This window comes from Marmota flaviventris, chromosome 10 (assembly GCF_047511675.1).
Source record: "Marmota flaviventris isolate mMarFla1 chromosome 10, mMarFla1.hap1, whole genome shotgun sequence".
NCBI lineage: Eukaryota > Metazoa > Chordata > Mammalia > Rodentia > Sciuridae > Marmota > Marmota flaviventris.
In genome coordinates this window covers 123,276,456-123,303,213 of record NC_092507.1, presented here as the reverse complement: position 1 = coordinate 123,303,213, position 26,758 = coordinate 123,276,456, and the positions used below count along the sequence as shown (strand labels likewise).

At 39.0% G+C, this 26,758-nt stretch overlaps 1 protein-coding gene across 3 annotated transcripts; it reads left to right on the top strand.

Moving 5' to 3' along the window:
- Prpf3 (pre-mRNA processing factor 3) lies at positions 1-26,758 on the top strand. 3 transcript variants are annotated; one of them, XM_027953740.2, is made up of 16 exons: positions 1-111; positions 2,553-2,742; positions 3,987-4,117; positions 6,177-6,323; positions 8,716-8,799; positions 8,983-9,203; positions 10,727-11,033; positions 11,623-11,789; positions 13,762-13,841; positions 16,516-16,659; positions 18,200-18,299; positions 18,470-18,583; positions 19,992-20,110; positions 20,392-20,475; positions 22,515-22,576; positions 26,404-26,758. In XM_027953740.2, exons 2-16 carry the CDS (start codon positions 2,598-2,600, stop codon positions 26,548-26,550), a joined length of 2,052 nt encoding a protein of 683 aa, XP_027809541.1. In that variant the 5' UTR covers positions 1-111; positions 2,553-2,597; the 3' UTR covers positions 26,551-26,758. The 3 variants fall into 3 exon arrangements, with proteins under 3 accessions (XP_027809541.1, XP_027809542.1, XP_071474576.1); XM_027953741.2 differs by lacking the exon at positions 1-111 and adding an exon at positions 370-601; XM_071618475.1 differs by lacking the exons at positions 1-111; positions 2,553-2,742 and adding an exon at positions 5,416-5,511 and having other exon boundaries at positions 4,032-4,117.

The window sequence follows — 26,758 nt, the reverse complement described above, 5'->3', positions numbered from 1 at the left end:
CTCAGCGTGGCGGCGGCCGAGTCGGTGGCGACGGCAGGCCGGAGGGCGGTCAGACGGTTTCCGGTTCCGGTGTAACGTTCGGGCTCCGTCTCAGGGGCTGAAGTTTGTGAGGTGAGTAGTGGCCCGGGGCCCAGGGAAGGTGTCCTTCGGTCGGAGCGACTGGGGCCCGGGCTGGGTCCAGGGGGAAGAGCCTGGCGCGAGAGTTGAGCGGGAAGCAGCTGCGGGAAGAGCGGTCCGCAGGAGGCGGCGCTGGAATGGGATTGCGGGGAGGGAAGGGCGGGGGCGGGAAGGGGACAGCTCCGAGCTGAGGAGTTGGGGTGGAGCGTGGTGGGGTACCCGGCCCGTGGGGCAGAGAGGAGACGTAGAAAAACGGGGCTTCAGGGGATCTGGAACTGGAGCTAGACGAGGAAGGAATCCCAAGGAGATGGGATTCTGGTACCTGCCCATTCAGAGCTCCCTGCCTCATTCTCGTAGCCGGCTCCCCACCACCATGCAGCTGGGATGAACACCGTGGTTAATGACAAAGCTGGTGACTGCGGGGAACTTTTTTTTTGGCCCATTGACTGTTTATTTTGCTCATCACCTCATGGAGGATTGAGTGGTATGCATTTGTTAGTATCTGGTAACAGGGGCACTTCGTTTATTGCTTTGGGTTTTCGAGTTGCCTGTGTTTCCTAGCCTGCGAGTCAGTTCTAGTGGCTAGAGGTCGTCAAGGCAAGGATTCTGGTGTGTGCTGTTCATTGTTGTATATGTCCTCAATACCCAGCAAGTACTCTGCTTGTGTTTAGTAGTTACTTGAATTAAGTATGATGTAGCTGTGGCAGTTGTCCTCATTTTCTAAGATGAATAAACTGAGACTCAAATGTATTAATTTCTTTGCCTAATGCTTGTAAATGGTGTATAATCTCAGTGTCCCAACTGCTCAGTGACCTCTTTTCAGTGATTTTGGTGCCTGGAGTGCTTCTGAACCCTTTTTGGTGCTAGTATAGGCTTCTTTGAACAATGCACATTTACTTTGTTTTTAAAATTTTAAAATTTAATTTAATTAATTTATTTTTTAGTTGTAGATGGACACAATGCCTTTATTTTATTTATATGTGGTGCTGAGGATTGAACCCAGTGCTTTCCACATGCTAGGAGAGCACTCTACCACTGAGCTACAGCCCTACCTGAACAATGCACATTTAATAAGTAGAAATTGATATGCAGTACTGCTCTCTCATGGTAGGATAATAGAACCACCGTAAATTACTCATGTGATTTGTCACTTAGGCACAAAATCTTCCTTAATTTCATGACTTTAATCTGCTTTGTTCAGGTATGCTAAAATTAAATTCACTATTTGGCAGCGTATATTATAGAGGGTACACTTACCAATAATGTAGAAATTAGTCAGAATGTATCTTTTAGAAGATGACTTAAAACATCTTGAAAGATGGATTTTTCAGATCATACTACAATGAGTGGCAGTGTTATAAAGAAGTTAGCTTACAAATTGAGGTCAGTGTAGTTTATAGACTGTCATAATCGTTATGCAGAAAATTAGAAAGTTCTCTGTGCTTGTGAGGATATTTGACATTTAGGGAGGAAATCAAATGTAAACATGAATAATGTTGAAATTTTATATGAAGTTGCATTAAATAATAAAGATTTATTGTGGAGAGTCTTTTTTATATTGTTTTCTCTGCTGAGCTAAAAAAAATAAAAAGATAAAAATGGAAAGGAAGAGAGTCCAGGGCTGGGGATGTGGCTCAAGCAGTAGCGCGCTCTCCTGGCATGCGTGCGACCCGGGTTCGATCCTCAGCACCACATACAAACAAAGATGTTGTGCCCGCCAAAAAAACTAAAAAATAAATGTTAAGAAAAAATTCTCTCACTCTCTCTTTAAAAAAAAAAAAAGAAAAAGAAAGGAAGAGAGTCCAAATGAGGGTATTCTTTTCTGAACTGAGAGGTTATGCTCAAGTCAGCTGACAGACCCTATAAAATATGATACACAATTGTCTGTGTCTCGAATTCCTAATGGCACAAATAACTACAATGAAATGTGACAGAACATTCTTAAGATTAGGAGACTTAATACAGGATGAGTGACCAGGATAAATCCTCCCTTGTTTGCATCCTTAGAAGAGAGAAAATCCATAGGTCAGGGCTAGGTTCAGGAATGCTCATTTGGAAATAGAAAAGCTTACCTCTGGATGGACTTCTTAGCTTTGTTTTAAAGTTACATGTTTGTCTAGTCCTTTATATGATAGGGTCAAAAAAAGAAGCTAGAACTCATTTCTTGAACTAAGTGTTTCCAGAGTTTATTCCATAGATGTTATTGATGCACTGATGTCGAGTTAAGGATAAAAATCAAATGGAACCCATTTCCTTGTGTTTTCTTCTTCACATATGTATAGTTTTTAGGGAGAATGTTTGCCTTCAAATGAAGTGGAGAAACTTACCAAGGGATTGAGGGCTGTGGGGGCGGATTTCTGATCTATAAACCACTGCCCTGGATTGCTTAGTTTTTTCCTATTCTCTAATTTAACTCTTTCTTGATTTCTTTTTAGGTGTAGTATTGAGTCCTATTTGAGCTATTGTTGTTTTCCTGAAAAATGGCACTGTCTAAGAGGGAGCTGGATGAGCTGAAACCATGGATAGAGAAGACGGTGAAGAGGGTACTGGGTTTTTCAGAGCCCACAGTTGTCACAGCAGCATTGAACTGTGTGGGGAAGGGCATGGACAAGAAGAAGGCAGCTGGTATGTACTATTCTAACTCTTTTGACTTAACATGGATAACCCTGAAATTCTTTCTGTTACGAATATCTAAAGAAAGAGAGGTCAGACCGCATCTTATGTTCTCTTGCTTTGTAGTGGAAATAACTTAAAATTAAATTTTTTCTTACTGCTTTTTTTTGTTTGTTTTTTGAGGGGGGCGCCTATCTTGAATCTCAGACTGATTCCCTTTTGACTATCATACTGAGTCACCTAACATAGATTTACTTAGGAAATATGCCAGACAGGTATGTTCAGATTCAGATTCAGATTGCTATCTCAATATATGGAAGTTTTTAAGAAATACATGAAAAATGTTCATGGAGATTGATTTGTTAATGGTAATCTACAATTTACTATTTGGGGAAAGTTAGGATGATTATTCATCTGAAAATTTTCTCTTGGGAATAACTGAGGACTAAGCCTGATGGTGCTTTATCTCTGAGCTACATCCCTAGCCTTTTTAAATTTTTAACTTTGAAACAGGGTCTTGCCGAAACTGGTCTCAAATTTACAGTCTTTCTGCCTCAGTAACTAGGATTACAGGTGTGCTGCTGCACTTAGCTTCATCTTAAGCTTTGATGCTCACCTTTAACAGATTACTCTGGCTGTGTTACTTCCTACTCTAAAAAATTATAGCTGTGTTTTTACCTCAGATGGTAGAATCATTCAGTGTAACAGAATTTATGGGGATCCTACAAAGAACATCTCCCTCCTGCTGAGCATGGTGGTGTACACCTGTAATCCCAATGACTTAGGAGGCTGAGGCAGGAGGATCACAAGTTCAAAGCTAGCCTTAGCAACCTAGCAAAACCCTGTCTCACAAAAAAAAAAAAAAAAAAACTGGGGATGTGGCCCCATTGTTAAGTGCCCCAGTGTTACTTGGGAGGTTGAGGTAAGAAGACTGCATGCAAATTTAAGGCCCACATGGGCAATTTAGTGAGCCCTTGTCTCAAAATAAAAAAGAAAAAGGAGTTGGGATGTAGCTCAGTGGGTTCAATACCCATTACTGCAAAAAATGAATAAATGAATACATAGATATGAAAAAAGAGAAAATATTAACCTTGTGCAGTAGTGGAGGATTTCTTGAGCCCAGGAGTTTGAGAACGGCCTGGGCAACATAGTGAGAACCCTATTTCAAAAAAAAGTCCAATGCTTTTATGTTATTTGCTTAGTATTAGATTGTACTCTTACCTTCTCAATTCTGTCACTTCTTTTTTTCCTTTCAGACCATCTGAAACCTTTTCTTGATGATTCTACTCTTCGCTTTGTGGACAAACTATTTGAAGCTGTGGAGGAAGGTCGAAGCTCTAGGCATTCTAAGTCTAGCAGTGATAGGAGCAGAAAACGCGAACTAAAGGTAGGTTACAGTTCACTATCTAATGAGCTCAGGAGTGTTCTGAATGATGACAAAGTTGCTGGACTTACTTGGGTCACACATTGATATCCACTATTACTTAGAGAGGTCTTTAGACTAACGTAGAGGAGGTGAGTTGTTGTTACCATCTTTGTGATGATGAACTACCTAAGTTCATTTGAAATATTCCAAAGAAACAATTGATAGCTTTGTCCTTTTCATGTCCAGTTAGGAATTTGGGTTCTCACGTCTCCCTAGGTTTATCCTGTACATCCCCTCACTCCGTGCTTTACTATTACCTGTGAATTGATTGCTCTAAGGTTTTATGTCTTTGATTTATTTGAAGTCTATAAGTTGCTTTAGAATGTGACTCCACTGCTACCTGAACTGTAGACCTCATTGTTTCTTTATTGAGGTTTCTCTGCAATGTGTTTGCATATAATATACCTAAAAATAGCTAGTATTTATTATGTTCTTGAGTGTTTAGTATTTGCTGTATAGCATATTGCAGGTCATCTGGCCACGTGAATGGGGTACTTATAGGGCCGGCAATATTGCAATAATACTACACATTTTATTCTGTAGTTGCTGATTTGTCATGGCCTTTTTTTCAGTATTATCAGTGTCAGGGAACTGATGTATCTCATTTCCCTCGGGCAGCCAGTATCTCTATTTCATTTCCCTTTGTCTGTTTCTCTTTGGGGGGAAGAAAAAGTGTTTGTGTGATTCCCATTATACCTTCCAAAGTGCTTCTAATACCTTCACTATCCCATTTGCTTTTCCTGAGACAAAGAGTTGACAAGCACTGTCTGCTTGGCCAGACTTGGAACAAAGAAAAATAGAAATTCTTGTGCCTTTTGTTTTAGAGCTTTGTAGGGTGATCACAGGAATGAGAGATAGTTCTTGTTGTAAAACCAAAAAAGCTGCAATTTCAAAAAGGGTGGGAGGTACAATAAAATAGTCACAGATTATAAAATATGAATAGTAGTTTTATGGGAATTTTAGGGTAAATTATAGAATTTCAGACTATGTTGAACTTTGTTATGTTTAAGGGGAAATGATTAATATACAATATATATATATAGATTCTTGCAGTGAAGATCGTATTATGATAGGGCATACCACTATGTAAGTGCTGAGGCCATACTATAAATGAAGTGACTCCATGGGGTGGGAAGAATAAAATTGGTTTCTCAAAGGATGTGGCTAGATAGCCATGGGATATGGGTCCCATTTTTGGTCCATTCAAGTCCCCACTCCACACAATATATTATGGGAGAGTCCTTTTTCTTGAACTGTAGGAGTTCCAGGAAGCGCTCGCCCCTGGCTGAGGATATGTCCTTGCAAAACACGAGCCCTCCTAGTGAAGAGGGGATGTCACCCAAAGCCTACCACCGGTGTGTACATTTGCTTTTTCCCATTGTCCCTTCCAGTTGGCCACTCTTGGTCCTGTTAAATTCACCTTGCAAATTAGTCAACATATTTAAGTTCCCATTGTTTGATGAGAACAAAGTGTTATTGGGGAATACTGAAAAAGAAAGAAAGTTCCTCTCCTAGAAGAGCTTAGACCGTACTTGGGAGAAAATACTACCATTGAAAGACCTAACACTTGGCAAACAGAGTATTAGCAATGTAATTTAACCTAATATAAACCAAGCTCTTAAATGCTAAGAGAATGTGAAACAAAAGTTTGATCAGAGTGGGATAAGGTTATAATGAGGAAAACTTCCTGAAGGAGGTGAGTTTTAGGCAGGATTTGGAACAGGGGTTTTAGAAAAGTTGAAGGAGAATCTAACAGATGTGGGCAGTAGCATTTGTGAAGGCCTTGAGATGGGAACATGGGGATGAAATTTGCTTGGCTGGAGTAGGAGAATGATGAAGTTGGGTGAAATGATCCACTTGGTGGAGAGTCTAGAAGACCCTGCTTCTGGCAAGTAGTTATTTGCAAGGTTGCGTCATATTCCCCTGGGAAAAGCCAAAAATGCTGGTAGGGGCTAAGATGATTCTTTGCTTCTCCTGATGGGAAGGGATACAATTCTTCTTTCATCTTGGGTTTCTTTAGGAGGTGTTTGGTGATGATTCTGAGATCTCCAAGGAATCATCTGGAGTAAAGAAGCGACGAATACCCCGCTTTGAGGAGGTAGAAGAGGAGCCAGAGGTGATCCCTGGGCCTCCTTCGGAGAGCCCTGGAATGCTAACTAAACTCCAGGTTAGTTACTAGGGACTAGAAGCAAAGTGATTGAATGAGTTGATCTTAATTGAATTAGTGTTTAGCATTTGGGGAAGGTTTTTTTGTTTTTAGTTGTAGCTGGACACAATATCTTTATTTTTATTTGTTTATTTTTTGTGGTGCTGGGGATAGAACCCAGGGCTTCATGCATGCAAGGCAAGAGCTCTACCACTGAGCTACAACCCCAGCCCCATTTGGGGAAGTTTTATTTCCTGCTTTATATTTTAGCATTTCTTGGTTTAACCCAGAGTTTTCTAATTAAGGATTATTGAAATTGTATTTACTAGGGGCTGGTGATGTGGCTCAAGCGGTAGCGTGCTCGCCTGGCATGCGTGCGGCCCTAGTTTGATCCTCAGCACCACACACAAACAAAGATGTTGTGTCCATCGAAAACTAAAATAAATAAATAAATAAATAAATTCTCTCTCTCTTAAAAAAAAAAAAAAAGAAAGAAATTGTATTTACTGAGCACCTACTATGTATCAAACAATGTGTATCACATACATTTTTTTGCCCAATTATCTACCTCATCAAGTCATTGGGAAAATTAAATGAAATGATCAGAACTTAGCTAGATAGCAGAGGAGAATAATTTTAAAATACACAAAGAAAATATAATCTATTTATAAAAAATTTAAGTTAATTTTATATTTTTTTCAGTAAAAACTTTTTTTTTTTTTTTTTTTTTTGGTGGTGGTGTTGGGGATTGAACCCAGGGCCTTATGCATGCAAGGCAAGCACTCTATCAACTGAGTTATGTCCCCATCCCATGAATGTGTATTTTTAAAATGGGCACTGTTAACAGTTTTTTTGTACTGAAGATTATACCCAGGGGTGCTTAAATGCGGAGCCATGTCCCCAGTCCTTTTTATTTTTTATTTTGAGACCGGGTTTTGCTAAGTTGCTTAGAGCCTTACCAAGTTGCTAAGGCTGGTCTTGAACTTTCAATTCTCCTGTCTGAGCCTCCTGAGTCACTGTGATTACAAGTGAGTTTCACAAGGTCTTGCAGAGTTGCTGCGGATGGCCTGGAACTTGAGGTGCCTTGCCTCATTCTCTCAAGTCTCTAGGATTACAAGAATTCAGTACCCTCATGTAATTTTTTTGAAGTACAAACTGTGTAAATATATCACCTACTGACAAAAGTGTTAAAAACTAATTTAAAAAAATAATATCTTGGAGCAGCCAGGTGCAGTTGCATAGGCCTGTAATCCCAGCAACTCTGGAGGCTGAGACAGGAGGATTACAAGTTTGAGGCAAACCTCAGCAACTTTATAATATAAACTCTGTTTCAAAATTTTAAAAAATGAAAATAAATAGGCTGAGAATATATCTTAGGGTAGAGTGCCTTTGGGTTCAGCCTGCATATTAGAGGGGGTTGAAAGGGAATATTGTGAAGCAACCTGAAAGAAGGCCCCCCTTTTTAAAAAATTTTTATTGGTTATTGATGGACCTTTATTTATTTATATGTGGTGCTGAGAATTGAACCTAGTGCCTTACACATGCTAGGCAAGCACTCTACCACTAAGCCACAGCCCCAGCCCAAAAGAAGGCCCTATGTGGAAAATCAGTGAGGAGTTATATTAAGCCCTATGTTCTTAAGGCTTATCATTCTGAAGTTCTTTAGGACAGGATAAGGAGTTTATGGAGGCTAAAGAAAAAAATCTTTGCACCATCATCTATAGTTACCTGAATTTGGAATTCGAGGATTTTTTAAACAATTGAAATATAATTTGTATGCATTTTGTTAGGATGTTTGTATGCATTGTTTACATTTTCATAATAGTCTTGAAAGGTTAATATTATTTTTTCACCCTTTTTGACACTTGGGAGCTTTAGAAGTTAAGTACCTTGTCCAGGGTAACACAGGCAGTAAGTGGCAGAATTAAGATAATTACTCAGATTTGTCTGAGCCTTAATCATCAAGGTATGTAATAAGTCAGTTCTGCCCTGGGAGAAAAGTTGAAAAATTGTAGTGCTCACCTGTCTAGTTTTGTCTTTATTAGTCTAGTTGGGCCTGTTGGAAAACATGTATAATCCCAGCAACTCAGGAGGCTGAGGCAGGAGGATTTCATGTTCAAAGCCAGCCTCAGTGAGGCCCTGAGCAACTTACAAGACCCTGTCTCAAAATAAAACATAAAAAGGGCTGGCTATGTGGCTTAGTGGTTAATTAAGCTCCCCTGGGTTCAATCCCTGGTACCAAAAATAAATAAATGATAATTTTTCTAGTCTATGGTAAAGGCAGAATATGGTAGAGTCATTCAGAAACTTTAAGGTTTCTAGATCTGAACACTTTTTTGGATTTAGGAACCTGTGTGGGAGAAATAAAACAGAAAAATTAATACTTTTCAATTTTTCCTTCTCTGGAGAGCAGATCAAACAGATGATGGAGGCAGCAACACGACAAATCGAGGAGAGGAAAAAACAGCTGAGCTTCATTAGCCCTCCTACACCTCAGGTATTATTCCCAGATTACTCTGAAAAGAATCATCTTTATCACAGAATTTCTTGCCATCCATTCAAATGAAAATCCAAAACATTCCACTCCACCATCATCTGCCATAATCTAGCAAGGTATGTGTGTGTGTGTCTTTCTGCCTATCTCAATCCCTATTCTTTTTTTTTTTTTTCTATCTCACAGCCAAAGACTCCTTCTTCTTCCCAACCAGAACGTCTGCCAATTGGCAACACCATTCAGCCCTCCCAGGCTGCTACTTTCATGAATGATGCCATTGAGAAGGCAAGGAAAGCAGCTGAGCTACAAGCCCGAATCCAAGCCCAGCTGGCACTGAAGCCAGGGCTCATTGGCAATGCCAACATGGTGGGCCTGGCTAATCTCCATGCCATGGGCATTGCTCCTCCGTGAGTATATATTTCATAAAATCCCTTGTCATTTCTGAAGTTTGAGAAGAAATAAATACTTTTAAATGTCATTGAGTCTTTTTCCAAAGAACCTAAAATAATTTCTTAGTTTCATCCGCCCCACGTGTACGGGGGATTAAATACAGGGTCTCTCTACCATAGCTTATTTTATTTTATGTTATTTTTGTACGGAGTGAACCCAGGGCCACTGAGCCTCATCCCCAACCCTTATTATGTTTTCTTTTGACACAGTGTCTTGCTAAATTGCTTAGGGCTTCACTAAATTGCTAAGGCTGGCCTTGAACTTGTGGATCCTCCTGCCTTAGCCTTCTGAGTTGCTGGGATTGCAGGCATGCACCACACGCCCAGCCCTTTTTATTTTCATTTTGAGGTAGAGTCTCGGTGCATTGCTACTTAAGGCCTCACTGAGGCTGGTTTCAAATTTACAATCCTCCTGATTTAGCTTCCTATGTTGCTGGCACGTGCCACTGAACCTGGCATGTTTCTGGATTTCTAACTCTGTTAGCCACTGAATTGCAATGAGTGAGACCTAATCTTAGGTTCTCTACAACTGAACAAAGATGTTAGACTTAGCTGGATGTTGTGGCACACACCTGTAATCCCAGCAGCTGGGGGGCGCTGAGGCAAGAGGATCTTGAGTACAAGGACAACCTGGGCAATTTAGTGAGGCCCAAAGCAACTCATTGAGACCCTGTCTGTTTCTAAATAAAATACAAAAAAGAGCTTGGGATGTGGCTTGGTGTTAAGCAACCCTGTGTTTAATCCCTGGTACCAAAAAAAGAAAAAGATATTAGACTTTAGTTTTAGCATTTGTGATTGGTCTGGCATCCCATGACTGACTCAAGAATTTAGAAGTAAGAGCTGGAAATATAGTTTAGTGGTAGAGTGTTTGCAAAGCGTGCATAAGAAAAAAGAATGATTCAGGAATAAAGAAAGATAGGATTATAAATTCCTCTCAGTATAATTTGTAAATTAAATTAATTAACTTGTACCCTAAATCCAAATGGCCAGTTTGGTGTGTGTGTGTGTGTGTGTGTTGTTTAGTTTTATCAAGGTGTTTTGTTTGTTTTTTGCATTGCTTGGTGATCAAACCCGGGGCCTTGTATGGCAAGTGTTCTACCACTGAGTGTATCAGCTCCAGTTTGATGTTTTTAATTTTTCTTTTCCTTTTTGTGGTGCTAGGGATCAAACCCAGGGCCTTGCACTTACTAGTCAAGAGCTCTAGTGCTGAGCAGTCTCCCAACCCCTTTTGGGACAGCATCTCATTCAGTTGCCCCAGTTGGACTCGAACTTGCACTCCTATTGTCCCAGCCTCCCTAGTAGTTACAGGTGTGCGTTAGTGTGCCTGGCCAGTTTGATGTTTTTAAACCAGAGTTTATTATTCCCTGATAGGATTATGTTCCCTAGAATGATTTTACCTAGTGGTCTTTATTGGGTTTTGCTTTGTTTTATTTTGTTTGCCTTAATATTCCAGCTCTATTTCTTTGTGGGATATTTTTCAGGAAAGTAGAGTTAAAAGATCAAACTAAACCTACACCACTGATCCTAGATGAGCAAGGTCGCACTGTAGATGCAACTGGCAAGGAGATTGAGCTGACACACCGCATGCCTACCCTTAAGGCCAATATTCGTGCTGTGAAGAGGGAACAGTTTAAGCAACAGCTAAAAGAAAAGCCATCAGAAGACATGGAGTCCAATACTTTTTTTGACCCCCGAGTTTCAATTGCCCCTTCCCAACGCCAAAGACGAACATTTAAATTTCACGACAAGGGCAAATTTGAGAAGATTGCTCAACGATTACGGACCAAGGTATCTAACTTAGAGTATAACAGATTTTAGAAGTTAGGAAACTGATGCAAAGGAAAATAAATTCTTTCATTATGGGAAATTGAACAAATAGGTAATTTGAAGCAATAAGTAACTTTAAATACCATATTCCTGGAATACTTGATTTTTAGTTGATTTCTCTTTCTAGTTACTTTGTACATAGATGGAAATAATATTGAGTCTGAAAATTTTCACATGCAGCTGCCAGTAGAGGGAAACAATTCAAAGGTCTCTGAGTGACTGAGGAAATCTAGCCTGGTGTTAAAATTTGCTACATATAATTTCCACCACTAGAGAGTTGAATGGAATATATTTTCAAGTAGTTTTGCCTTTCCTTTTTTGTGTTCTCAAAGTGAGGTTTTCATATAATCCCATTTCTGCATATCTGCTGGAGGCCTACACTGTGAGATAGAGGTGAGATGTATTTAAATGAATTAAAGGATAAAGCAGAACAACTCTTTTTTTCTTTCAGATATTATGAATCCAATGTGTTAGATGTAGAGAGTTAACAAGAGGTGCTTTAAATGTGGCTCCAGTTTATCTTCCTTATCTTGGTTTATCTTGTCTTTAGGCTCAACTGGAGAAGCTACAGGCAGAGATTTCACAGGCTGCTCGAAAAACAGGCATCCATACTTCAACTAGGCTCGCCCTCATTGCTCCTAAGAAAGAGCTAAAGGAAGGCGATATTCCTGAAATTGAGTGGTGGGACTCATACATCATCCCCAATGGCTTCGACCTGTGAGTTTGTTAATTAATACCTTTTAATAATGCTCTATTTTTTTTTTTTAATTTTTTATTTTTCTTAAAAATTATTTTAGGACATTGATGGACCTTTATTTTATTCATTTATTTATATGCGGTGCTGAGAATCGAATCCAGTGCCTCACACATGCTCTACCACTGAGCCACAACCCCAGCCCCCAAGGCTATAGTTTTAATGGGAAAAATGGTAGGTATTAAATAAAATTGTTAAGTCTAAGGGAAGTAGATAACTGTACAAAAGCTCATATGTTTTTAAACAATATGGGTTATTTTTAAGCTTTTTGTTAATGTAGCAGAATTAGGGACACAAATAAACTATAAAAACAAATTGGCAAAAATTTTTCTTCTTTTTTTAAGTGGTGCTAGAGACTGAACCCAGTACCTATTTGTTTTTGTTACACATCCTTATTTGGTTTTAGCATATTTTTCTTTTCTTTTTTCTGTAAAGTAGCAGGAGTCAAAGCTCTGGTGAGGATTTTATTATGTTTTGCTTTGGTTTTTGTTTGACTGAATTTTCTTTTTTTTTCCACATTTTTTTATTGGTGCATCTTAGTTGTACATATTATCACATTTTTCTTAAATACATTTTTTAAACTACATATTCTTTATTTTTTTTTTAAGGTGGACACAATATCTTTATTTTTTATCTTTATGTGGCTGAGGATTGAACTCAGTTCCTCAAGCATGCTAGCTGAGAGCTCTCTACCACTGAGCCACAACCCCAGCCCTTAAACTACATATTCTAAGTATCACCCCTGGAATTGAGCCTAGGGGTGCTTAACTAAGGAGTTATATCCCCAACTCCTTTTTTTTTTTTTTTTAATTTTAAAATTTTTAGATAGGGTCTAAGTTACTCAGGACCTTGCTAAGTTGCTGAGGCTGGCTTTGAACTTGCAATCCTCATATCTCAGCCTCCCAATCCATTCGGATTACAGGTATGCATCACCATACCCGGCTGGTTTTACATTTTAAAAATTTTTTTGGTCCTAGGGAATGAACCTAAGGGCCCTCAACCACTGATCCACAGCCCTTTTTAGTTTTTATTTGGGGACAGGGTCTCAAATTAAAGTTACTTAAGGCCTTGCTAAGTTGTTGCGGCTGGCTTTAAACTTGTGATCCCCTTGCCTCAGTCTTTGGAGCCATGGGGATTAGAAGCATGGGCCATTGTGCCGGGCTGTTATTACATTTCTTAAAGATCCAGTTGTAGGGCTGGGGTTGTAGTTCAGTGTTAGAGCGCTTGCCTAGCATGTGTGAGGCACTGGGTTTGAGCCTCAGCACCACATAAAAATAAATAAATGAAATAAAGATATTGTGTCCATCTACAACTAAGAATATTAAAAAAAACAAAGATCCAGTTGTAGAACACAACAACAATTCTTAGTTGCTGGTACAGTTAATGATAAATAAAATTTTATTAATGCATTTGGATAACTTTATATCTACTCCATCATTTTTTTTTTAAATATTTATTTATTTAGTTTTTGGGTGACACAACATCTTTGTTGGTATGTGGTGCTGAGGATCGAACCCGGGCCGCACGCATGCCAGTCGAGTGTGCTACCGCTTGAGCCACACCCCCAGCCCTCTACTCCATCATTTTGATATATGGCTTTAAAAGACTGTGTTTTGGCCTTTTCCTACTCTTCCTTTGTCAACCACCATCTCAAGTATTTATTATTACTAATGAGAGAATGTGGTATCTATTTAGGGGTGTTAGGCTACAAAAAAGATTGAGAATGACTGGTTTGGAGAGAACTTCTAGCCTTACTAGGACTTGGGTTTCTCATACTGAAAATAATGTATAATCTAATTACATATTATAGATGTATAATGTTAAAAGCTAGAACACATAATAGAAAATGGAATTTTCTTTGTGTCTCTGAGAGTCCCTTTCTTGGCATCCTCTCTACCCATATATCCTGTTTTCTTTTTTTTACTCCAATTTTAGTACAGAGGAAAATCCGAAGAGAGAAGATTATTTTGGAATCACAAATCTTGTTGAACATCCAGCCCAGCTCAATCCTCCAGGTAATGAATTGATTACTCAACCAAGGCATTATCCAACAGAACTTTATGCAGCAGTGATGGACTTGTTCTGCATCTCTGATAATAGTTACTATCCGTGTGTGTGTGTGTGTGTGTTTTGGTACTAGGGATTGAACCCAAGGGTACTACTGAGCCACATCCCCAGGCCTTTTTTATACTTTTTTTTTTGGGGGGGGGGATACTGGGGATTGAACTCAGCAACACTCAACCACTGAGCCACATCCCCAGCCCTACTTTGTATTTTATTTAGAGACAGGGTCTCACTGAATTGCTTAGCTCATTGCCATTCCTGAGGCTGCTTTGAACTTGCGATCCACTTTTCTTAGCTCCCGAGCCACTGGGATTACAGGTATGCGCACCGCACCCTGCTCTTTTTTTAATATTTTATTTAGAAACAGGGTCTTGCTGGGTTGCTTAGGACCTGGCTAAATTGCTGTGGTTGGCTTTGAACTCCCAGTTCTCCTGCCTCAGCCTCCTGAGCCACTGGGATTATAGGTGTGTGCCACCATGCCTGACACATGATTATTTAGCACTTGAACATTGAATTGCACTAGTATAGTTGAGGACCTTGGTTTTTTATTTTATTTAATTTTAATTAAATAGTAGAGGTGACTAGTAGCTACCATATTAGACATGTAGCTGTAGAGCATTGATGCCCAGTCTGTAGATGGCCTCACTGATGTATATTACAAGTTGGACTACTTTTGCAGTAATGGTAAACGGCAACTCCAGTCTTGTACACTACCAGTGTATTCCTGATCATCTTTAATCTTTGTCTTCAGTCTTTTTTTCTCCTATTCTTTGTTGTTTCCTTTCCCCACCCCCACCATTCTAGGGATTGAACCCAAGGGTGCTTCACCTCTGAGCTATATCTCCAACCCTATTTATTTTTTGAGACAGGGTCTCCCTAAGTTCCTGAGGGTCTCGCTCCATCGCTGAGACTAACTTCAAACTTGTAATCTTCTTGCCTTAGCCTCCTGAGTCACTGGGATTATAGGAGTGTGCCACTGTGCTTGGCTCATTCTTTTTCTTTTTGTACCAAAAGTTTATTGGCTCAGTCAAAAGAGAGGTTTTAGTTGTGGCTGCATTTTTGTATTTTTACCAAGCTGAATGCCTTGGGTAAATCACTAAGTACATTGGAAATTTCCTTTTGTATATAGAGATCTCAAAAGTTATGTGGATCTAAACAATTTTAACACTCTTCATCAGACTTGAGATGAACCAAGGAAATATCCTAATTGGTAAATTTCACTTGACAGTATCTCCCAGTAAGAAAAATAGATTGAGACCTTTAGATATAGTTGGAATATCCCTTATCTGAAAGGCTTGGGACCAGAGTGTTTCATATTTCAGAGTTTATCAGATTTTGAAGTATTTGCAGATTTTATTAGTGCTGATGATGCTTAAAGAGTTTTGGATTTTTTTTGTTTTTTTTTGTTTTTTTTGGTGCTGGAGATTGAACCCAAGGTCTTGTGCATGCAAGGCAAGCACTCTACCGACTGAGCTATATCCCCAGCCCAAGAGTTTTGGATTTTGAAGCATGGTAGAATTGGTATTTTCAGCTTAGTGGCATTCAACCTGTAATATAGTTACTTATTTTTATTTTACCAGATTCTGTTTACCTTTAAATAGTATAAATCATTAGAAGAATGTGGGTTTTGTTTCGTTTGGTACAGGGATAGATTGCAGTGACATTTTACCCCTGGAATATATTCCCATCTCTCTCTCTCTCCTTTTTTTTTTTTTTAATATATTTTTTAGTTGTAGTTGGATGCATACTTTTTTTTTTTTTTAAAGAGAGAAAGAATTTTTAATATTTATTTATTTATTTTAGTTTTCAGCGGACACAACATCTTTGTATGTGGTGCTGAGGATCGAACCCGGGCCACACGCATGCCAGGCGAGCTCGCCACCACTTGAGCCACATCCCCAGTCCGGACGCATACCTTTATTTATTTAATATCTTAATTTTATTTATTTATTTTTATGTGATGCTGAGGATGGAACCCAGGGCCTCACCTGCGCTCTACCACTGAGCCACAACCCCAGGACCCCTCATCTCTTTTGTTGTTGTTTGCTTGTTTTTTAAGAGACAAGGTCTCTCTTAAGTTGCCCAGGGTGGCCTTGAATTTGCAATCCTTCTGCCTCTACTTCCTGAGTTGCTGGGATTACAGACCTGTCACTATGCCCAACTAGTTTTTGTTTTAAATTATTGTGAAGACTTGCGTTATGATTTCAGTGCATTTTTACCATATGCTGTGTCTTTAAAATTATAAATTTTATCATCTCAGCCAGTAGTTTCAAATCACATTCCATGGAAACATTGAGGAGTAGGAGGTGGGATCTAAGTAGAATTCTAGATACCTTTCACTTACCCCAAATCCTCACCAAGAGGAACTAGAACTGCTTTAATTTTTTTATTTTTTGTATTTGCTACATTTCATTTGGTGAAAGGGTTTAACTGCTTAAAGAAAAACGACTTAGAACACTATTTATGAAAGATGAGAATCCATTTCTAAAATGTAACCATGCTGTTCCCTATCACAACTTACAAACAGCTAATGATAACTCAGCTAAATATCCTTTGAAAGTGATTGGTATTTACCTAAGTGACCCTAATATTCTTATTACTTTGGTATGCTTATTTCTCTGATAGTTGACAATGACACACCAGTTACTCTGGGGGTGTATCTCACCAAGAAGGAACAGAAGAAGCTGCGGAGGCAAACAAGGAGGGAAGCACAGAAAGAACTCCAAGAGAAAGTCCGGCTGGGCCTGATGCCTCCTCCAGAACCCAAAGGTACATGTCTTAGCCCTGCCTATTAAAAAGGGTGACAGATTTATCTCTTTATTTCTAGAGAACCTTAACATCTCTTTTTGAGTGCTTTCTATTTCTCAGAATCATTCTTGGGTTCTTTCCTTGAATTCCTACCATCTTCTTTGTTTATTTTGTTTTTGGTACTGGAGATTGAACTCAGAGATGCTTTATCATGGAGGTACATCCCCAGCTCTTTTAATTTTTTATTTTGAGACAGGGTCTTGCCGAATTGCTGATGGTCTTGCTAAGTGGCTGAGGCTAGCCTTGAATTTGGGATCTTCCTTCCTCAGCCTCCTGAGTCCCTGGGATAACAGGAATATACCACTGCACCTGTCTGTCTTTTCTTTTCTTCTTCTTTTTTTTTTAATATTTATTTTTTAGCTTTGGGTGGACACAGTATCTTTATTTTATTTTTATGTGGTGTTGAAGATCAAACCCAGCGCCCCGCACATGCCAGGCGAGCATGCTATTGCTTGAGCCACATCCCCAGCCCATATCTTTTCTTTTTTTAAAAATTTTTTTGTAGTTGTAGATGGACAATATGCCTTTATTTTGTTTGTTTATTTTTATGTTGTGCTAAGGATTGAACTCAGTGCCTCATGCATGCTAGGCAAGCGCTCTGCCACTGAGCTACAACTCCAGCCCCTATCTATCTTTTCTTATTAAGACAAGTCAGAGGCTGGGGTCATAGATTAGTGGTAGAGTGCTTGCCTAACACGTGAGGCACTGGGTTCAATTCTTATCACCACATAAAAATAAATAAAATAAAGGTTAAATTCTTAGAAAAGAAAAGAAAAAGACAGGTCAAAACATTCATGATAGAGGTCGCTTATTGGCTATATTAACACTCTGATTTTCCTGGAAAAATATACTAGTGTTGAAATTCGCTAAGGTAGTAGTTGTAGTGTTTGCATGGACTTATACATAAAATTTAATATTTTAATTTTTAAAATGAAAATTCGGTATAAGAAAATTCACCCTTGTAGTTACCATTATCATTCAGTTAATATTTTGAATGAGCACTGGTATATATAGGATTTCATTTTTTAGATGCTATAAGAGCAAAAAATACCAAAGAAATTAAATTTATTTTTTCTTTTTTCAGTACTGAGGATTGAACCCAGGACCTTTTATATGCTAGGCAAGCACTCTACCACTGAGCCACATCCCCAGCTGTTTATTTGTTTTATTTTGAGATAATTCCCTAAGTTGCCCAGGCTGGCCTGGAACTTGTGATCTTCCTGCCTCTGCCTTATGAGTAGCTACAATTACAGAAGTACACGTTGTGCCCAGCTGCTTGTCTTTCTTAACATAAATGCGTATCGATTTTTCAGAATAATTGTGTGAACTGTGAAAACAGTTAATTGGTGGGATTTTCAAGATAGGAGGTATTGGAGGGGGTGATTTTTTTTGAGCAGAGATTTAATAGAAGTAACAATATCAATTGATAGAAAAGATAACAGGTTATTCCAGCAAGAGAACTAATTTAGGAGATTAATTGCTGTCCTCTTCTCCACTGCAGTGAGAATTTCTAATTTGATGCGAGTATTAGGGACAGAAGCTGTTCAAGACCCCACAAAGGTAGAAGCCCATGTCAGAGCTCAGATGGCAAAAAGACAGAAGTAAGTGCCATGGGATTGGGTGGAAACCCAGGGCGAGTGCCTTTTCCAAACTTTTGGGGGATCCATATTTGGAGGGAGGGGAGAGTCCTCTGTTGCTCTCTCTTTCTCTTAGCCCTGCCTCTGGTCTTCAATGCCTTTCTCACTTGTGGATGTCCTTCCTGTCACGACAGAGCGCATGAAGAGGCCAACGCTGCCCGAAAGCTTACAGCAGAACAGAGAAAGGTCAAGAAAATTAAAAAGCTTAAAGAAGACATTTCACAGGGGGTACACATATCTGTATATAGGTAGGTGTCCATAGTAGGCCGTCCTTCCATCTAGTGCACAAGACAGAGTCATTGTGGCCTAAAGTATACCCTGTACCACTTCCTACTCTGGCTTAATAACCCTAGTGTGAATCAAGAGCTTGTCATTCTTTTCCAGTGGAGAATTAAATATTTCTTATTTGTTGTTGTTATCTAATTTTTCCTCATCTCAAGTCTTCTTAGTTAACCAACATTTATTTTGAATAATGAATGAATGAATATTCTTGTTCAGGCCAAGTTGTTAAGTAAAAATTGTTTGTTTGTTCTTGTGAAGTATAAAATATCATATTTCTTCAAAACGCATTAATATTTCTTTCCTTAGCAATTTTTTTTTTTTTTTGGTAAATATTCTTATTTGTAGATGGACACAATACCCTTATTTTGTTTATTATGTGGTGCTAAGGATCAAACCCTGTGCCTCATGTGTGCTAGGCAAGTGGCCTACCACTGAGCCCCAGTCCCAGCCCCTTAGCAACCAACTTTATTCTGAGTATTGCAGTAATCCTTTTATCCTCACTCCAAAATGAATTTGTATGTTGTAAGTATTTTTCTACCTTTGTGTTGATTTATTGTTTTCATTTTATTATTTTATCCTTCTATTTATTAAATGTACTTATTTTTTTAAACTATATACTTTTATCATAAACATGGTACATTATTTAAAAAATAATGGATGCTTATTAAGATAAAAAATATTCTACAATACAGAAGGGCACTTAATATAAAGGTTCTCTCCCTGTTCTTTGATCTCTTTGGTCTACTTTTTTTTTTTTTTTTTAAGGACTATTCTTTATAGGTAATTGTTACCTAACAGTTTTTCCTGCCCTCTAGAAAATTTTTATGCTTACATAGTGACTACATTTTAGGCATCTACAAAAGAATTTGTAGCTGGGTGTGCTAGCGCATGCCTATAATCCCAGTGGCTCAGGAGGCTGAGACATAGGATCAGGAGTTCAAAACCAGCCTCAGCAACTTAGCAAGGCCCCAAGCAACTCAGTTAGATCCTGTCTCTAAATAAAATGTAAAAAAGGGCTAGGGATGTGGCTCAGTGGTTAAGCACCTCTGGGTTCAATTCCCTGGTATCAAAAAAAAAAAAGGAGAAGAAGAAGAAGAATTTGTATATCTTTACACCATCACCCAGAAGTTTATAAATATTTTTGGGTGATAGTATATCCTTCTAAAGAATTCATTATAGAGTAAATTTTTATTAACTGCTGTTTGTTGTAAATTGTACACTTTGCAGAAATATTAGAAAATGGAAATATGTTTGTTCAAGAGATCTTTGTTTTTAGAGAGAGAACCATTTTGGATTCATCTGTTTGTTTGCCATTCCATTCAGGTAGCTACTGTTGCTAAAATTGAAGACATAACTAAGCTTTCCCTCCTCCAGAGTTCGAAATTTGAGCAACCCAGCCAAGAAGTTCAAGATTGAGGCCAATGCTGGGCAACTGTACCTGACAGGGGTGGTGGTACTGCACAAGGATGTCAACGTGGTAGTAGTGGAAGGGGGTGAGTCTGAAAAAAATTGAGAGAGACTGTCCCCAGACAACCCTAAGCCTAGAGTGATTAGCATTGTGGGGAAAAGGGAGTAAATAAGGTATTTTAGAACCATACCTGGATATAATATACTGGGCTACTTTTTCTGTGTTTTTTGGAGTAGAAGGCCACAGATGTAGTTCCCGGGATTACTTCAACTACCACATTAATGTCTGAACATTAATGAGCTGAGAGGTTCTTTCTATCCCATTATTTTCTATGGCTCTGGCAAAATTCTCCTTCTCTGTTTCCAGGCCCCAAGGCTCAGAAGAAGTTTAAGCGTCTTATGCTGCATCGGATAAAGTGGGACGAACAGACATCTAACACAAAGGGAGATGGTGAATGGGGGTTAGAGGGGATAAATTGGGGGTGCTGTGATCTGTGGGAGGTAGGGATGGTGCATCTGTCCATTTATCTTACTCCTTTCCTGAGAGACTCTGGCTAACAGTATATACAGCGTTCAGGAACTTCAGTAAGATTTATTCAGACTGTGAGCCTGCTAGAAATTATACAGTATTTGTTACATGGTCATATGCATGGATATTAAAATTATTTTTCTGCCTGTCCTTTAAGGCTTTTCTATTATCGATGGTTTCCCTGTCTGTCCTGAATCTGCATAGTTGTTACATGAATGTATTTAGTTTGTGAAAAAAATTTTCTGATCATTAAAAGCTTTTTGCTTTGATCAAGAATTTTTTTTAATTTTATTTATTTATTTATTTATTTATTTATTTATTTATTTATTTGTGGTACTGGGGATTGAACCCAGGGCCTTGGGCATGCAAGGCAAGCACTCTACCAACTGAGCTATAGTCCTACCAAGTATAAAGATAAACTTTTTGGTGCAATTATAGCTCAAGGTTAGAGTACTTGCCTAGCATGTGCAATGCCCTGGGTTCAATCCCTAGCACTACCAAAAAAAAAAAATCATGCTGTGGTGGCACATATCTTTTTTTTTTTTTCAGTTCTCGGCGAACACAACATCTTTGTTTGTATTTGGTGCTGAGGATCGAACCTGGGCCGCACGCATGCCAGGCGAGCGCGCTACTGCTTGAGCCACATCCCCAGCCTGTGGCACATATCTTTAACCTAGCAATTTGAGGGTCAGAGGCTGGAGGATCACAAGTTTGAGGCCATCCTCAGCACCTTAGATCTATCTCAAAAATTAAAAAGTGAAAAGGACTAAGATGTAGCTCAGTGGTAAAGCACCCTGGGTTCAATCTCCAGTACCAAAAATGAAAAAATATTTTTCATTCTTTTGCCCAACTTTTTTATTCATACACACACACACTTGACATTCTCCTAGCCATTATATTTATGTCAGCATTCATTCTTCCCACTTGGCATGGGGTGCAAGCCTGTAATCCCAGCAACTCAGGAGGCTGACGCAGGAGAATCACAAGTTTGAGGTTAGCAAGTCCCAAAACAACTTAGTGAGACCTTCTAATGGTTGGGGGTGTGGCTCAATGGTTGAGTATCCCTGAGTTCAATGCCTAGTATGCACCTCCCCCCCCAAAAAAAAATTCATTCTTCCCTTCTTTGAAGACCTAGACCAACTTCTGACATTTTGGGATCTTAATATGTTGCCCAGGCTGGTCTTGAACTTTTGTGTGTGAGCAGTCCTCCTGGCTCACCCTTCTGAGTAGCTGAGGACTAAGCATACCTATCACTGAGCTTGACTGAGAACTCTACTTTTCTTAACTTTACCTAAGTATGGTCCTTCTGTATTTTTTCTCCTTAACATATTTAAAGTATACTTTTGCTCTATAATCTATATTCTCTTTAGCAAGTATTCTTTAAGATATTTTCATTTGATGTATCTGCATGCCTCTCCTCCATTAGGCTAACGAGTCCTTAAAAATACCCTATCGGGAGCCAGGGCTGTGGCTTAGTGATAGAGTACTTGCCTAGCATGTGTGAGGCACTGGGTTTGATCCCTGGCACCACATAAAAATAAAAACTGATACAATAAAGGTATTGTGTCCATCTACAACTAAAAAAAAATAAAATAACAACAAGAAAAAGAATAACCTGTCATATAGACATCCAAAGCCTGGTTCTGAGAGTGCCTAGGACAACTTTTTATTGTTGATTGCTTATCTATTATTTCCTTATTCTTAGTGTCTGGTACAGCTTTTAACACATAGTAGGTCCTCAGTAAATGTTTGTTGAATTAAGTCCCTTTCTTCTTGGAGCTTCCATTCTAATATGAGAAAAATAAAAATTAACAGAAAACAAAACATGATTTCAGTACATGGAAAAAGATGATAATACTTAAGAGAACATGGGTAGAGTTGAATATTATTTGTTTAGAATCTAAATCTGTGGTCTCTTGTCATGAGTCTAGAATAAAATTTAGCTACATTGTCTTTTCCAGATGATGAAGAATCTGATGAGGAAGCTGTGAAGAAAACCAACAAATGTGTACTAGTCTGGGAGGTAGGTGATCCTTTGTGAAGCACTGAAGTAAAACTTTAGCTAGTTCCTGATGGTTAAAGTTATACAAGTGGAACAATAAAATGAAATAAAACTTCTCTGTTTCTTTTTAGAATCTGTCTTTAAACATTTGGAAGCAAATGTTTCCTGATTATATTTTAGTTAAATTATTATGTTTTAAGACATTTATTTAGGAAGTAGATACATTTAAGGGAGAATGGGGGCAGTGTCAAAAAAAGAGATGCTTTGGGGGTAAAGCTAGGAATACACATTCATGGGAGAATGTGGGTCATCTTCAGAGTGAGAGACAGCTACATTTTTGTTAAATTAATCAGCATTAATTTTTTATTTTTTCATTTTGAGGCAGTATCTCACTCAGTTGCTTAAGGCCTTGCTAAATTATTGATGTTGGCCTCAAACTTGTAATCCTTCTGCTTCAGCTCATTAGTTGCTGGGATTACAACCATGTGCTGCTGTGCTTGGCTCTGAATTGAAAGTTATTTCATAGTTATGAGTATGAGACTCAAAAAGAGGGGAGTGAATTGTGTGTGTGAGTGTGTATATGTACATGTATGTGTGTACATAAATATATATATAATGAAAGAAGTACCCTAGATTTAAGAATATACAGTTGTGAGCCAGGCGTGATGGCACACGCCTGTAATCCCAGTGACTTGGGAGACTTGAGACAAGAGGATCGAAAATTCAAGGTCAGCCTCAGCAACTTAGATCCTGTCTCAAAATAAAAATTAAGGGCTTGGGCTGGGAATATAGCTCAGTTAGAGTTCCTACCTCAAATGTACAAGGCCTTGGGTTCAACCCCCAACACCACAAAAAGGGGGGGTGGGCTAGAGATGTTGCTCAGTGGTTAGGCAGCACTGGGTTCAATCTCCTGTACTTGCCGCCCCGCCCCCCTCAAAAAAATATATAGTGCTCTGGGCTGGATCTCCAGTATTGCAAAAAACAAACAAACAAAAGTGGGTTTTGCTTATTAGCTGAGCAGTCTGAGCAAGACAATGTTAAATTCTGTTGCCTTGTCTATAAAAATGTGGATATTATTTGCTGTTCTTATCAGGTTTTGTTTTGAGAACCCAATTAGATAATAATCTGAAAATACTTCATAAAATGACCTAAATCCATCTTCAACAGAACCTTTTTAAAGTTTATCCAATTCTTTCAAAGGCTGAGGGTGAAGCTCAGTGATAGAGCACTTACCCAGCATGTGTGGGGGCTTGGGTTTGAACTCCAGCACTGGGGAGGGTAGGAGTTGTCAGTTCTTTTATTCATGAACTCTTGTTAGTGAACCATTATTGCTGTTTTCATTTTATTATTTTAGGTTGAGTTATTTTATCTCTACCTATCCCCAAACCAAGGTCTTGCTAATTTGCTCAGGCTGGCCTTGAACTTCTGCCTCAGCCTCATGAGCAGTTGGGATTACAAGCTTGTGCTACCATGCCCAGTTTCATCTTCCATTTATTAAATGTGCTTATTTTTGTTAACTTGTTCTTTATTTTATTTATTTATTTATTTTGGTGGTACTCAGGACCAAATCTAGGACCTTGGCAGGTGTGGTGGTGCACGCCTGTATTCCCAGCAGATCTGGAGGCTGAGGCAGGAGGTTCTCAAGTTCACAGCCATCCTCAGCAGCTTAGTGAGACCCTGTCTCAAAATTTTAAAAGGGCTGGGAATGTGGTTTGATGGTTAAGTACCCCAGGGTTCAATACCTGGCACCAAAATGAATGAATGAATGAATAAAGAAAAAACAGGAGCTAGCACTTGCCAGGCAGGTGCTCTACCACTGAGCTACATCCCCAGCCCCAAAAGCAACTATTGTTTTTTTGGCATGGCAGGGGATTAAAGTTAGGGCCTTCTACATGCTGACCAAAGGCTGTACCTTAGAGCTACATCCCCAGCTCTGTTTATCAAAAACTTTTTTACTTTTTTTTCCTCCCAGTAATGGGAATGGAACCCAGGGCCTCACACATGCTAGGCAAGCACTCTACCACTGAGCTACATCCCTAGCCCAAGACCACTATTTATAGAAATTGCTATTAACAGTGTGTATCCTTATCCCAGACTCTTCAATTAATGCATACAAATTACACTAATCATTGTACCTTTTGTGTGTTACATAAATCCTTACCTGCATATTTAATACCCCAGCCTCCACATCTCTTCCATTTATCTTTGAGAGCCCTCAGAGTCAGAAACAAGCCAAGTTCTGTTTTAGCCTCCTTATTGGAGTCTGCCCCCTGAAAACCTCTTTAGGTATCATTTTATAACTGCCATTGCTGCTGGCGCCTTTGCTGAGAATGCTATTTCACCCTGTACTATGTCTTTCTATTATAGTTCTTTGCAAGTTTCCTCTTGTTTCTCCTCTCCCCACCCAACTGCTTTTTGTCTCTGGACCCCAAAGCCTCCTGCATGTATACACAGTTTTCACTAAACCTTATAAAAAGAGTTCTTCCAGACTCTGGCTCTCTAACTCTGTTTTCCTACAAAGGCCCACATCTATTCTTTGAGGCCCACTGAGAAATAAGTTCATCCCAACACACCGTGTATTATCTTTTTTGTGATGTGCTATTTCAACCAGATATTAGAGCATAGAATCCTTGCTCCTTTAGTCTAAAAACTTAAACCCTGCCAGTCATGGTAGTAGTACACTCCTATAGTCAGTCCCAGAGACTTGGGAGGCTGTGACAGAAGGATCACAAAGTTCAAGGCCAGCCTGAGCAACTTTTTTTATTTTTGAGACCCTGTTTCAAAAATTAAAAAAGAAAGAAAGAGAAGCTGTATGAATTCATCTGTATAAATTTATGAAAACTCATGAATGTCCAAGGGTAGAGATTATAATTGCTTTAACCATAAAATAGCATTCAAGTAGGCACTTCATGGCACAAATGTTTATTAGATCTTTTAATAAAGCATTATATCTGATTTAAATAACAAATTGAGTTCTTTGATATGTGGATGCTAACACCATAAGAGGAGAAAGAATAAGAATTCATTGGCTTAGACAAAGGGGAATGAAGAGAAGGGATAGGGAATGAGAATAAGAAAGAGTAGAATGAATGGGACATAACTTTCCTATGTTCATATATGAATACATGACCAGTGTATTCTACACCATGTACAATTATAAGAATGGGATCCTAAATTATACCCTTTATATGTATAATATGTTAAAAGACACTCTAATGTCATGTATATCTGAATAGAACAAATAGAAAATAAATAAATAATTGAGCTGGGTGTGGTGGTGCAGCCTGTAATCCCAGTGACTCCAGAGGCTAAGGCTGGAGGACTATAAGTTGAAGACCAGCTTCAGCAATTTAGCAAAACACTGTCTCAAAAAAAAAAAAAAAATGTGTAAAAAGTTGGGGGGTGGGGATGTGGTTCAGTGACTAAACACCCCGGTGTTCAGTGCCAAGTATCTAAATGAATAAATAAAAAAATAACAAATTGCTGATCTGAGAGTATAATTCAGTGGTAGAGGGCTTTCTTGGCATTTATAAGGCCTGTGTTGGATTCTCAGCACTGCAAAAAAAAAAAAAAAGTTGTGCTTTTTTTTGTTGTTTTGTTTTTGTTTTTTTAGTCCTGGGGATTGAACTCTGGGGTACTTAACAACTGAGCCACATCCCCAGCTCTAATTTGTATTTTATTAGAGACAGGGTTTCACTGAGTTACTTAGCACCTCGCCATTACTGAGGCTGGCATTGAACTCATGATTCTCCTGTCTTAACCTCCCTAGCTGCTGGGATTATAGGCATGTGCCACTGCGCCCAGCTGAGAAACTAGTGTTTTTATTAAAAGGTTTCTCTCTTTCCCAGGGTACAGCCAAAGACCGGAGCTTTGGAGAGATGAAATTTAAACAGTGCCCTACAGAGAATATGGCTCGTGAGCATTTCAAAAAGCATGGGGCTGAACACTACTGGGACCTTGCACTAAGTGAATCTGTGTTGGAGTCCACTGACTGAAACTACTGCAAGCCCTTGCCTCACCCCACTGGCCTTTGTCTCTTCAGTTCTCTCCCTAATCTTCTTCCCAACCTACTTCCACGTGTGTGTGTGATCTCAGAACTGTGCCACGCAGACATTGGGGCAAAGGGAGAATTCCCTTTCCTAGTCAGCCTGGTAGCTACCCTATATTCCCCTATGTGCATATGATTAAAGAGTTATTTTTAAA